At 37.8% G+C, this 13,122-nt stretch overlaps 1 protein-coding gene and 1 long non-coding RNA gene across 5 annotated transcripts; one reads left to right on the forward strand and one right to left on the reverse strand.

Moving 5' to 3' along the window:
* Positions 1–496: 496 nt before the first annotated feature.
* LOC126366652 (pre-mRNA-splicing factor ISY1 homolog) lies at positions 497–10,057 on the reverse strand. Of its 2 annotated transcripts, XM_050009852.1 has the most exons (7): positions 9,921–10,057; positions 8,825–8,847; positions 7,710–7,873; positions 3,313–3,516; positions 2,667–2,816; positions 1,918–2,009; positions 500–722 (listed from the first exon to the last, which is right to left on the reverse strand). In XM_050009852.1, the coding sequence occupies exons 1-7, from the start codon at positions 9,921–9,923 to the stop codon at positions 555–557; spliced, it is 804 nt and encodes a 267-aa protein (XP_049865809.1). In that variant the 5' UTR covers positions 9,924–10,057; the 3' UTR covers positions 500–554. The 2 variants fall into 2 exon arrangements, with proteins under 2 accessions (XP_049865810.1, XP_049865809.1); XM_050009853.1 differs by lacking the exon at positions 2,667–2,816 and having other exon boundaries at positions 497–722.
* A 650-nt stretch (positions 10,058–10,707) lies between these two features.
* LOC126366676 (uncharacterized) lies at positions 10,708–13,100 on the forward strand. 3 transcript variants are annotated; one of them, XR_007566368.1, is made up of 5 exons: positions 10,708–11,021; positions 11,189–11,238; positions 11,500–11,976; positions 12,055–12,177; positions 12,373–13,100. It is a non-coding gene; the product is annotated as an uncharacterized LOC126366676 (long non-coding RNA). The 3 variants fall into 3 exon arrangements; XR_007566366.1 differs by lacking the exon at positions 10,708–11,021 and having other exon boundaries at positions 11,028–11,238; XR_007566367.1 differs by lacking the exon at positions 10,708–11,021 and having other exon boundaries at positions 11,028–11,238; positions 11,500–11,709.
* The last annotated feature ends 22 nt before the right edge of the window (positions 13,101–13,122 follow it).

The raw sequence follows: 13,122 nt of genomic DNA on the forward strand, positions 1-13,122 counted from the left end.
CCTTCTCTTTTCTATCTTCTAGTTAGTGAGAATCACTAGACAAGTCCACTGTGACAGCTGCCAGACTCATTGTATATAGAAGCCAGCGTGGAAAATTAAGACAAAGGGAACTTCGTAATTTTTACTACTGTACTGACATCGACCAATTAACGTATATTTTATCTACTTAGATAACATTTGTTGGTCTGAACCTGGGTTATTTGTCGCGTCGGCATTCCCGCATTCCACACCACAACACTACGGTCATTTCGAACAGGCCTACCCCTGTCTGAAATGTGCGTGACAGCATAGCTCGTGCAACAAAGGTATTATTTTCTTGAAATGCAGCCCACGGATTTTATCTACTTAGATAACATTTGCGGCATATCTGGGCCGAAACCTGGGTTGTTTGTCGCGACAAGATAGCTCGTGCAGCAAAGGTACCATTTTCTTGACTTGCAGCCTGCGGTTTCAGGTTTCATGAATAAAACGGCCACATGCTGTGAAAACTTATTTTTTTTTTTATCTTACAATATAATATATCAATCAGCCTTAATTTGTACTTAAACCTATGTTTATCTGTCTTCTAACTTGACGTCTAGACAACCGTATCGTTCTAGTAACTCCTGCTTCTTTCGCCTGAGCAACGCTTCTTCAATGTCCTTCTGTGACGGGACGGCGACATGTGACGTCAGCACTGGAGCAGGCTCGCCGTCTACCTGCTCTATTCTCTTGTCGTCAGGCTGGAGAAAATAAATTATTAATGTTGCTGTTGATATCGGATCTCTTTCCAAATGAACAAGCCTTAGTAACCATTTTTTTTAAAACTTTTCTATAATTTTAAAAGGATGACAGCCTCCGTGGTCTAGTAGTTAAGGTATTGGGCTCGCGATCTGCAGGTCCGGGTTCGATTCCCGCTGGGGATATTGTCGAAATCTCTTGAGAGACTGTCCATTGTTTGGTAAGGACATTGCAGGCTTGAAACCTGATTGTCTGAAAAAGTAAGATGATTCTGTGCTTCGGAGGGCACGTTAAGCCGTTGGTCCCGGCTATTAGCTGTAAAATACACCTCCAACCCTCAGTGGAGTCGCGTGGTGGAGTATGCTTCATAACCCCTCCGGTTGAACGAGAGGAGCTCTGTGCCCTAAAGTGGGATGTATATACGTCCCTATATAGGCTGTTAATGTTATGTATGGGTCGTTCTTCTTTTTTATCGACAATAAAAAGTCATTTTCTCGATTTATCGGATTTAACATCTTTAAAATTATAACGGCAATAAATATTTTAAAACATCATATAAAGATGTGTCTGTAGAGGACTATTTAGTGGTTCTCTTTATCTTGGTAACATACTTTTCTTTGCAGGCGCATTCCAATAAATATTGTGACAGAGTGGCCTTTTTCATCGGAGACAGCATTTCAATTTACCACTCTGTCACAGAATTTTGTGAAAAACGATCAATCTATGTTAATAACTAATTGAGGAACCGATTAGTATTTTGCTTGTATTTTGAGTATAATAAGATAACTATATTTTTGGACAATCAAAACATGAAATAAAATTCTAAAACATAACTTATCAGAAGCAGAACGAAGGACAGATCATTGTCGATAAAAAAGAAGAACGACCCGTATATGTGTGTAGGAAAGTGAGAATACTATGGAAGGATACTGAATAGGAATTTGATTGTTTATGGTATGAATGGAGGATGGATAATGAATGGGACGTAAGGCAGTTTTAAAAAGTAAGAAAGGGAGTCTATTGTGGGATGTCGGTCAGGGTTAGAAGATAAGGGAAGAAGTTTTTTTCTTTTTTTGTTAAAATTAATTAAAATAGAAGGAGTAAAGACATTTAAAATATCCCGTTTTATTTCTATATCCCACATGTATGTAATATTTTTCGCCAATTAATATTTATTACAAAGTAACTGTTACTTACATCTTCTGGGTATATATTCTCTTCCTCTGGTAAGTCCTGCTCCTTATTCTCTTCCTTGTTGGCCCTCCATTCGGCGACAGCGCGAGCAATCGCTGTAGGAAAAACAAATATTGTAACTTTAACAAAAGGGGACAAACGGTGTGCATGTGACGTATTATCGGGAAAATAGGCTAGTTTTCAACTAGTCAAATCAGTTACTTCTTACTAAACGTCAAAATACGAAATTACTATGGAATTTGTGTGAAAAAGCAACCTGGGACGTCATAGAAAAACGTGACAAAATTGCACTTGTTACTACATATTTCTTTATTCAAATTCATAAATACCTTTAGATCTGCCTTTATTTTTAGTAATCTCCCCTCTCTCTCTATTTAAGAGCTGCGCTCTTGTCGGTGGAGTAATCGCCATTCCTCTCTTCTTCCCGCCAAAACCTTCACCTCCCGATACGACACGACCTGTACCTTCTCTTTATTTGTTGTTATTGTATTTATTTCTTTTTGATTTAGTAATCAGAATTTCATAATTTAATCTTTGACCTAGGAAACTACCCAATTGGGTAATAAAAATAAGTGCGACATTTTGTCACGTTTTTCCATGACGTCACAGGTTGCTATTTCATAAAAAATCCATAGTAATTTCGTGTTTTGACGTTTAGTTAATGTAACTGATATGACTATTTATGACTATTTGGAAACTACCCCATTGTATACGCTAACTTCACCCAGTACTTATGTTTATTGCTGTCTCACCTTCCTTCTCGGCCTCCTGCTCTATGGGTATGAGCAGGCCGTCGTCGTCGTCGCGGTAACCATAATAGTCTGCGTCCACGTCGCGCATGAGATCAGCGCGCGTGCGCCGTGGCGGCGGCGGTGGCTCCTGCTCGAACAACTCTCTCACACCTACAATCGTCATCATTGATTTAAGAGCCACGTTCTTGTCGGTGTAGTATTCGCCATACTGTTTTTTTTACGGAAAAATAGGGCAGTGGTTTCCCTCTTGCCTTCCGCCCCCAAGTACCATAAATTAATTGATCAAGGTGAACTGAAGTGAAGTCAGCTCTTACGTAATGGGCCTGAGTATTCTTAGGGACCGCCCACAGATTGGGCACATTACCCTAACAAAATGTCAATATTAAAATTTTAATACAAACTAAGCAAAGGCAAAGGTATAAACGTCATTCAGACTAGGAGATATTATTTAAAAAATTGAAAATAATTAACAACAGTTTTTTTAATAGCATAACGTTTCATTTAAAAATATAAAAAAATACCTTACTTACCCAATTATCTGCCCGTGAATCTGTTTCTCGTTGAGTACAATATGGGCCTCAAGGCAACAGTGAAGATACACTTTCTAGATAAGCATATCACACTCGACACATTAGGTTATACTAACCAGGCAAGTCCTTAGCGGCGCCGAAGTACTTGTAACCCCTGTTCCCGGGGACCTCCTTGCCGTCCTGGTCGAGCATCTTGGGCCCGACGCGCGCGTGGTCCGGCCCGCCCAGCAGCTTAATCTGCACCTCCCAGTGGCGCTTCTCTCGCATCAACTTGTTTATCTCGTCGTTCAAGTCCCGTATCCGGAATTCGCCTAAACCGGCTGTTGGCAGAAGGATTTTGGTATCGTATAATAAGGTAGAAAATTATTTTATTTGACAGTTTTTGCAGATAAGCAAATTTTTTAATTATTACAGCGGGTGTTTGTGACATCGGAACGAATACTGAGTCGGAAAATTCATGACAATTTTACTGCTTTTTACAATTATTTTAAAATTTAAATTTTTTATGGGGACGTTAATGGGCTGATGATGATGACGAGTTCTCTAATTACGAACAAGATCGGCAAATTAAAACAACGGCCTTTGTGGTCCAGTGGTTGAGCGTTGGGCTCACGATCCGGAGGTCCCGGTGGGGACATATCACAAAAATCACTTTGTGATCCCTAGTTTGGTTAGTACATTGCTGGCTGATCACCTGATTGTCCGAAAGTAAGATGATCCGTGCTTCGAAAGGCACGTTAAGCCGTTAGTCCCGGTTACTATTTACTGATGTAAGTGAGTAATCGTTACATGAGCCATGTCAGAGGCCGTTGGCGGCTCAATAATAACCCTGACATCAGGGTTGCTGGGGTTAATAATCCACCTCACAACCCACACGATAGAAGAAGAAGCAAATTAAAACTTGATTCCAATTGAGAACCTGCTTCTTATGTTGAACTATTTTTTTTACTATATACCCCTGCGGGGATAGGGTTGTTCTTATATTGAAATTGGTCAAAATATGTTACACTTTGTATTTGGATACTTCTATGTTGACTGCGAGGAGCGAACAAAAAACAATGCTTTCAACTGTTACTACTTCCCCAAAAACCGCACAGTGGAGCAGATGAGTGATATGAGATTCATGATATTTGCATTAAGTGTAAGTCGCGCATCCAAGTCAACTAAAGGTGCTCAGTTTTTTTATACAACATCGAAATAATACAGTGCTGCGGGGAAAAATGTGTAATATTTTATGTAATTACAGTTATATTAATGTTTATTCGTTAGCTATTGTTTATAGTTTTAAAAATTCACTTCTTCTTTCCTTTGCCGCCTTTAGCGCTAGTTTTGCTTCCTTTACCACCTTTGCCAGCTTTCGCACCTTTGCCACTTTTGCCTCCCTTACCTTTCCCCTTTTTTTTACGGCCTTTGTTAGACCCACTTTTCACACTTGTTGTACTGCACTGTGCCGCCGCATTTTCAGCAGTTTTGTCATGAGGCGCCTTCGGTGTCACCAATTCTATTTCCAGATCTGTCTTTTTATCTTTCGTCTCCATTTTCTTTCCAATCTTCAAGATAAAAACATCCTTTTGAGGATGTATGGCTTTTTCCATGTTTACTGCTGAGATGGGGCAGTTAGAGGGTGTGACGTTTACGATTTTCCTTTCTTTACTCTCGCAAGTTTTATCGCAACCTTTATAAGTATACTTCAAGTTCGAAGAATAAGTGTTGTGTGTTTTGTCAGGATAGCAGACTTCTCGAGGCATCTCGAACTGAATCTGTTCCCCGGTGTTGTATGGTGTTTCCTCACATGTACATAATTCGTTAATTTTATCGTATTTCCCTATCCTTTCCATTTTTGTACTCTTTGGCACTCTAATTCTTAATTCGTTCTCGTTCATTTTTGTGAATATCTCATCAAACTTTGGCATCCCACCTAAAACATAAAAGATTTTATGGGGTAACTAAAACTATTAGGACGGATTCTATTTTTTGAGTAGCAAAACAAACGTACCACGGTTATCCGGATGTGATACATGATGAGGATCTAAGAACTGCTTGCTGTATATTTGCGACATGGGGCTTTCCGTTCTCCGCGTTACGCTACGAGGATATGACCTTTTTTTCAGCAACTCGTTTTCGTCTAACAATATTTTCCCCTGATCGTCCATCTCAACCTTCTGACAGGCATACATTGTCATGCCGTTTTCTTCTTTCAACAAAGTAGATGTACCCTTCGGTTTAGGATTAGCACAAAAAGCGGTGTTGATTTCTTTCCCCAGAAAAGACATTCGAACTGAAACTTCAATTACTCCGATTGATTCTGGGTTACATCTCTCACCGCAAGACAAATAAAACATACTTTTTGAGAGTGGTGTTGATGTAGTGCAAATTATGTTATCTTTTGGCTTTTCCTCGCGCCACTTTTTGCAGAGTTCCTCTCGCAATGTACAGAACTCTTTGGTGAAATCCATGCGAGTGTCCGCTATTTTAGTGACGCAGCTCGTGCACGGCGGTTCTTTGGTGAGTTGTAAATAAATTTCGAACTCATCAATACAGCATATTTTATCGTAGGTCATGGCGAATAGAGTTGATTTTCCTACATTTAGTTTACTGAAATTTTCAATTTTTCCGTACGAGGAGTCGTATAAAATTATGGGTGACTTTCCTAAAAATGTCGCTGAGATAACGAGGTTATTGTCGTCGAGATTGAAACACTCGCACTTCATGTGGATTTTGTTCACGACCATTTCGATCAAAAATAAATGGTAAGGGAAATTGACATCAGTCTTGCAGGTTCTGTAGGCTATGTCGTCAGACAAGCTCCTAATGGATTGTCTCAAAGCATTAGCTTCATTAGTCAGTACTTGGCTCATTTTGGTGATTTTTTCTAAATTATCTCCCAAGGCCGGTTGGGGTGCTCCTAGGTTTTGTGCGAGCTGTTGCACTGACTCAGTCAATTCATCAACGTGGTCACTGATGCTCTTTCCCTGGGGTACAAGTTTTGATACAGCTTCGCTTATGTTTTGTTCATTTACAGGGGTATTGGATAATTTGTGTGAACCCCTGTCCGCTCCGCTGGGCGTCGGTTCATTTGCGGGGCTTTTGCTAACTTTTAGTGAATCTCTGTCACTTATCAGTTGCTTGATAGAGTTACTAGCGGACCCCTTGCTTGAGCGGTTGGCCGGCAAGGTGGGGGGCAGTGTAGTAAATATATCATCATTCTTAGTAGATTCTTTAAATTCCGCGTCTATGTTGTCTTCTACATTTCCTTCATGTTGCGACTGTGGCTGCGACAGCACACTGGGCGCTTTCGGTGAGGGGATAGGGGAGGGTTGCGTTTCTGCTACTTCATCCATTTTGACGGTTGTTTAACTATAGCACTATTTTTTAATAACACTAGAATTTTACATACTTTTATTATACAAAATATAAAATATATTTAAGACATAATTATAATTATTTGAAAACACAGTCATGGCCCAGTAGATACTGTACGTAAAAAATTTAGCCAAATTTAAATTGAATGGCGTTCATTTGTTAACCTGTAGGTACAATGTTTTTTGTTTGTCAGCATCGAACATAAATCTACTTTCGTACAATAGACTTGTACCTATGTGATGTACGAAATAAAACAAAAATAAGTTCTTACCTAATCTACACACCCACTTATTTGGATACGATAGGTATGTAATAGAAATCAGGGGTTAATAAAAAAAACCTTTCGAAGCGTCTCGTCGAGGCTACGCACGACCCGAGGGCTAGCAGCTAGTTTTTTTGTTGGTTTAGCTGTTCGTAGTAAGTAGAGTAATTTAAATAGAACTATAATAAGACGGTTGGTTGCTGCTACACATACGACATAATGTGATAGTATACTAGATAGAAGGTTTCGGTCGTAATTGCTTGCCATTGCAAGCAGAGCGAGGCTACTTCCTTATGACGGGTTAAAACCCAGGGACAGCAAAACACAAAAAAACACAAATAGGCAGCTTAGGAATAGAGTCCCGAGTCGGGAGAGAAATCTGACACACGTATTCGAGATATGAATTCGAAACTTCATTCACTCCAATCGGCCTCAGCCAAGGATTTTGGTATTTGAAGTTAGTGCACAATGCAAATAAATGTCAAATAGCAATATTGCTTTTTTAGGTAAATTGCTTCTATGCTGCCATTTTAGGCCCCAGGACTTGACTTTACTCCAACAAAATATATCATACTTCCAACAAAATAATTAGGTAATAATGACGTCATGAAGTCTCTCTGCACACCCCCAGATACTTAAAACAAAACACCACTTTTACAACATTACACATTGACGTTATCGTACACGCGAATTTTTGTGTGGGACCTCTGACGCCCGTACGATTGAATACTAAAGTATGACTGTAAATAGTTAGGGTTGCCTACAATGACCGAGGGGGGTGAGGTAAACCTAGCTTAGCCGCTGGAGAGCGGAGAGGTGCCGGTTGTATACGCAGTAATTATTATCTCTTATTCTTGAAATACGAGTGTAAAAGTAACTTGCACGTACCATTCTGTATCTGCGCGACTTTCTTGGCGATCTCTCGAACGATTTGCAGCCGCCATTTCTCCGCTTGTTGCAGGTCGTTGCACTCGGAGGCGAGGTAGGGCCGGCGCTCGCGCTGCCCGCCCGCCTCCTGCACTTGCGCCGCGCGCCACCGCGCCAGCGTTGTCCTGTTATAAAAAAAAAAAGCCGGTCAAATGCGAGACGGTCTCGCGCACCGATAGTTCTGTACAAACAAATTAATAATTAATTGCAGCAAGTTCATTCACGTTAAGGTTGCCTAGAAGAAATTGCTATTTAGCAATAAGGCGGCCAATTGTACTTCTCTTGTCACATTTGTAATTGTTTTAGTGTTGTGTTTATATGAGCAATAAACCGTTTTTGTATTGTATTGTTAATATTCATCTCTAAGGAAGGTTTTGACTTTGCCGACGAAAAACTATTGTCTCCATACATCGACATAAGTCGCGATTATATTACCAACTGCAAATAAATAAGTTATAAAAATATGTTTTTTTTGGTGATACCTAGCCTAATAGGGAATAAAGTCGTGAGCTTATGTAATTCTTATCATCACCCTCATCTGCGGGGTTAGCACCGTAAGCGTGCGATTCTTTCTCGCCTCGACATACGTCACCCGTCACTCTCTCACAGTACTGCACAGAAAGAGACAAGTGATCTCTGTCGCGGCGAGAAAGAGTCGCGTGGTTACGGTGCTAAGCCCGCTGGACATACGCCCCCCCACCGACCGATCTTCTGTTACCCGCATCCAGCCGCTTCAGGTCGTCGGTCCACTTTGTAGGGGCCTATCTACGCTATGCTTTCCGGCCCACAGTAGCCACTCGAGAACCTTTCGGCCCCATCGGCCGTCCATTCAACGAGCGATGTGCCCCGCCCACTGCCACTTAAGTTTATCTGTGGTTTATCTATTCTTTATAGTAGAAAATTAGATAAAATTGCAGTGGCCACCTATGACGGGTTAACGCCCCCCCCCCCCCCCCCAATGACCCCTTCCCCCCCGGACCATGTCTCTGTGTAATTTTTACATCTAATTATAATAAGGTGCCCATCTTATAGACAGAAAATAATATTTACTAACTAAAGATAAACATAATACTCACATAGCCTTCTCTGCATTCCTAGCCTGTAAAAAATATATTAATTTAAATCTTAAAATAAATACACAATGCAGTAAAAGATAAGCTTCCAAAATAGGTTCAAACAAAATAGGTAGTTCACATTTTATCAATAGGGTTAATATAATGTAAATTGGCTCTACTCTGTAAAACAAACCATTATTTATTTAAATTTAAAGTCTCGGCTTGCAAATTGTGGTGAAATCCCATCTGAGTCTGATTGTTTTTTCAATTGCATGCACCATGATCGTAACTGTATGAGACCCGTCCCTGTTTCCGACAAATAATTTATCGTATTACAAAAAATCCCAAAATTCCAAGGGGTTTAGGAATAAAATTAAAAATGATTGTTGAAAATCAAAATTGGTTGAAACAATATTGTACCAGGTACCCAAAATTGTAATTAAAAACCTGAATTCCGATTACACCCCGCATATTTCGAGAAAGTCACCATAAAACAAAAACATCAACTCACTAAGACGCTTTGAATGAGATATATCTGGAGAATGTTGATTGAGGGGGACCATTTGACTCATCGTCTTTTCTCTTTATATTTTTGATCTTTGATGCGATACATTGTGTGCATACACATTAAATGTTCTATTGCAAGTGATTCATTACAATGTGCAGGTAGGAATTGTTTACAACAATAGAAAATCAATATCACTTTGAAAACAAATGGCAGTACTGTGTATCTAATACTAATAACTGTTCTACAAAGTTGAAAGCATCTGCCTTCTCCTTTGGTATCAGACAGAACATGTAACTTCATTATAGATTATAGGAGATGAATGAAGTAAGCCCAATCTAGTAAGATTCTAGATCTCTAGTTTATCTATAGTGAAGTTACTTGTTCTGATATCAAGAGAAGTAAGAACAACTTTCAACTATAAAAGCTTGCAAAAATGTGAGACGTTTTAAACATCATTAACGCCTAATTATCTTCTAGACTTAGACTGCCTGAGACTGCCTTACAAATAAAGGCTGCTAGAGTAAATACGTTTTAAAACATTGTGTAAGAATGTTATAAAAAATGTTTCATTACGTCCTCAATTTATTAAATTACAATAATATAACTTACCATTTTATATTATTGTCTTTCCTAGACAATATTTATATGCTGATTTCGATAAAAAGTTCAGGAAACGCTACATAAAATACGTAAACAGCACAACATAACCTCGCACACAGCGTTTGTATGACGCGCGCGTGTTTGACGTTGACACAACAGACTAATAAGAGATACTACTTATCAGACGACCGACTTCCATAGATATATTTTTTTTTTTTTTGGTTAAATTTGCCCCGAGAAGGAGCAGGCAAAGGGACATAGCCATACAGCCTGGTCAGATGAAGTTTTTCTTCATGTATTATTTCTTGAATTTGTTTTCTTTGTCTTCAGTAAATTGTTTTCGAAGGCCGGAGCCATTTCTTTTGTTTAATTATTTGTCTTCATCCATTTTTCATTTTGTCAAATATCAGGAATAAAAGTCTTAAATCGGGTATAGAAGTCTTAAATCAGGAATAAAAGTCTTAAGTCAGGGATATGGAGTCTTAAATCAGGAATAAGAGTCTAAAATCAGGAATAGAAGTCTTAAATCAGGAGTAGTCTTAAATATCTTCAGTAGTTGTTATTAAATAGTTATAAATTGGGAGAAAACATTCTCTTTTCTTTAAAAGTTGCTGAAGGGAGCGCGGGATTTCTTCAGCAGTATGGTATATTTGCATGAGGTGATCAATGAATAGCAATCTTTGTAAGGAAAAACAGCGACATTCAAAAAAGATGTGATCCAGAGTTTGGATGGCATCTTGACAGAAATTACAAAGAGGGGACGATACGATATTAATGCGAAAAAGATGAGCGTTAAAACGACAGTGACCTAAACGCAAACGGCAAATTATTGTGTAGAATTTTCTATTCAAATATGTGTTACCTTGGGTGAACCAAGGTTGTGAGATATTATCCTTAACTTCAGCAAACCATTTGCCTTTATTCTGAACGGTTTCTACCCAAAAAGCTTTAAATTCAACTTTTAACTGTTTTTTTACCAAGGATAAAATGTCAGTATCGGGGATATAACAAGATGAATTCACATTGGTAGGAATATTTGCGATTGTTTTGGCAAGAAAGTCTACTTTTTCGTTTCCAACAACACCTATGTGAGATGGGGTCCAAAATAAGGTGATTGATTTTGACATTTGGGATAATTTTAAATATTGTTCTCTTATACTGTAAATCAAGAAATGATTATTAGAATTTAGTTTGGGATTATCAAGGGCACTAAGAACGCTCATACTATCTGTGACAATTAACCAGTTATTATATTCCTGTTTCTCTATATATTCCAGTGCCTTTAAAATAGCCATAGCTTCAGCGGTATATATGCTAGCAAGTTCAGGTAAACTAAACCCACACCCTCCTTTACAATTCAAGTCATAAAAAGCTAAAGATACAGCATTAGAAGATTTTGAACCATCCGTATAGATTTGTCTATATTCTTTAAAAGAATCTAGAGCTAAATATACATCTTCCTTAGTTTTTAAAGACTTATCAATTACTATAGATATTAAACAAAATTTAGATTCGAAGGAGCCTAAGTAACATGACAATTTAAAATTTTCGTATAAATTATAATTTTCTTTATAATTTATAATTTCAGACAATTCCTGAGCTATATAAGGAAGGCTAGAACTGTTACCAGAGGAAAAACAATGAATTATTTTCAAGACAAGAGGATGATTAGTTATAGATAGAAGTTTAAGGATAAACTTGGATTTTAAGAACGAAAACCTTAATTTCAACGGAGGGATGTTGCATTCCACTTGCAATGAGATTATAGGGGTAGACCTCATAGCTCCAACAACTATGCGTAAACACTTGTTTTGAATTTTTTCCAATTTTTCCACCAAATATGAGACATTACCAAAACAATAAAAAGCATATTCAAAGTGACTTCTAGCTATAGATTTATACAAATTTAATAGTATTTTTGGGTCTGCTCCCCAATAAGTACTAGCCAAAGATCTCAAGATATTTACAGCTTTGGTTGCACGATTTATCAAGCAATCAACATATTTATTCCATTTGAAATTGCTCTGAAATGTTACACCCAGAAACTTTGTGTTTTTCTCTACTGGTAGTATGTTTTGATTGTATTTTACATTTATGGTTGTTACATTAGATTTGGAGAATAAAATTACTTTTGTTTTTTCAGCATTGATTTCAAGATTTAGTTGATCGAAATACAATTTTAGTTTTGATAAAGCAGAGTTTAATTTGTCTTGGACTTCTATTTTATTGTTACCAGAGGTGTACACAACTAGATCATCTGCAAATTGTAAGTTTTGTACCTTATTACCTAAGATTAAATTCAATTTATTGATGTACAGAATGAAGAGCAAAGGACTTAAAATTCCACCTTGAGATACTCCTTTATATGAGTACCTGGGACCAATTAAAGTATCATTGTTACATTTAACAAAAATTTTCCTACAATGTAAAAAATTATAAATCCAATTTATCATTTTTGCAGGAATTTGCAGAGAACCAAGAATAGACGCTAATGTTTCTAAATTAACATTATTAAAAGCTCCAACAACATCAAAAAACACACAACAAAGGATTCCTCTAGAGGACAGTGCATCATGTATATCCAGATTCAAATGATTCAGACTCTCCCGAGCTGAACGACCACGCCTAAAACCAAATTGATTAAAAGGTAAAATATTGTTGCTTTCTACAAAAAACTCCAAACGTTGTTTAATTAATTGTTCAAATACCTTCCCCACACACGAACTAAGTGTGATGGGACGATAAGAATCTGCATTATTTGGGTCTTTGCCAAATTTTAAAATGGGAACCAAGCAATCTGTTTTCCACTCATCTGGAATAACGGAATTAAGCCATAAGCAGTTAAGTATATCTAATAATATGTGGAGGATGGATATATTTAGCAATTTAAACATTCTGTAAGTTATAAAATCCAAGCCACAAGCTGTGTCTTTTCTGGATCGAAGAGCTGACTGCAATTCTACTATTGTAAAGGGTTCTTCCATAGATATTTTTGTCGGGTTACAGATGGGGTAAAATTGAATTTGGCATCTAGTAGTTTTTGATTAATCTCCGCCTTTGAGCAAAGGCAATAAGCTTATTCTGCCAATGTCACCCGGTTAATCCGCTTTATGAGGGGATCCAACTACTTTTCATAACTGTAAAGCGTTTTACGTATTTGGATTGTTAAATAAAACAATATATTTTGTATTTTTTACATTTATTTATCTAT

This window comes from Pectinophora gossypiella, chromosome 5 (assembly GCF_024362695.1).
Source record: "Pectinophora gossypiella chromosome 5, ilPecGoss1.1, whole genome shotgun sequence".
In the NCBI taxonomy this organism is placed as follows: Eukaryota; Metazoa; Arthropoda; class Insecta; order Lepidoptera; family Gelechiidae; genus Pectinophora; species Pectinophora gossypiella.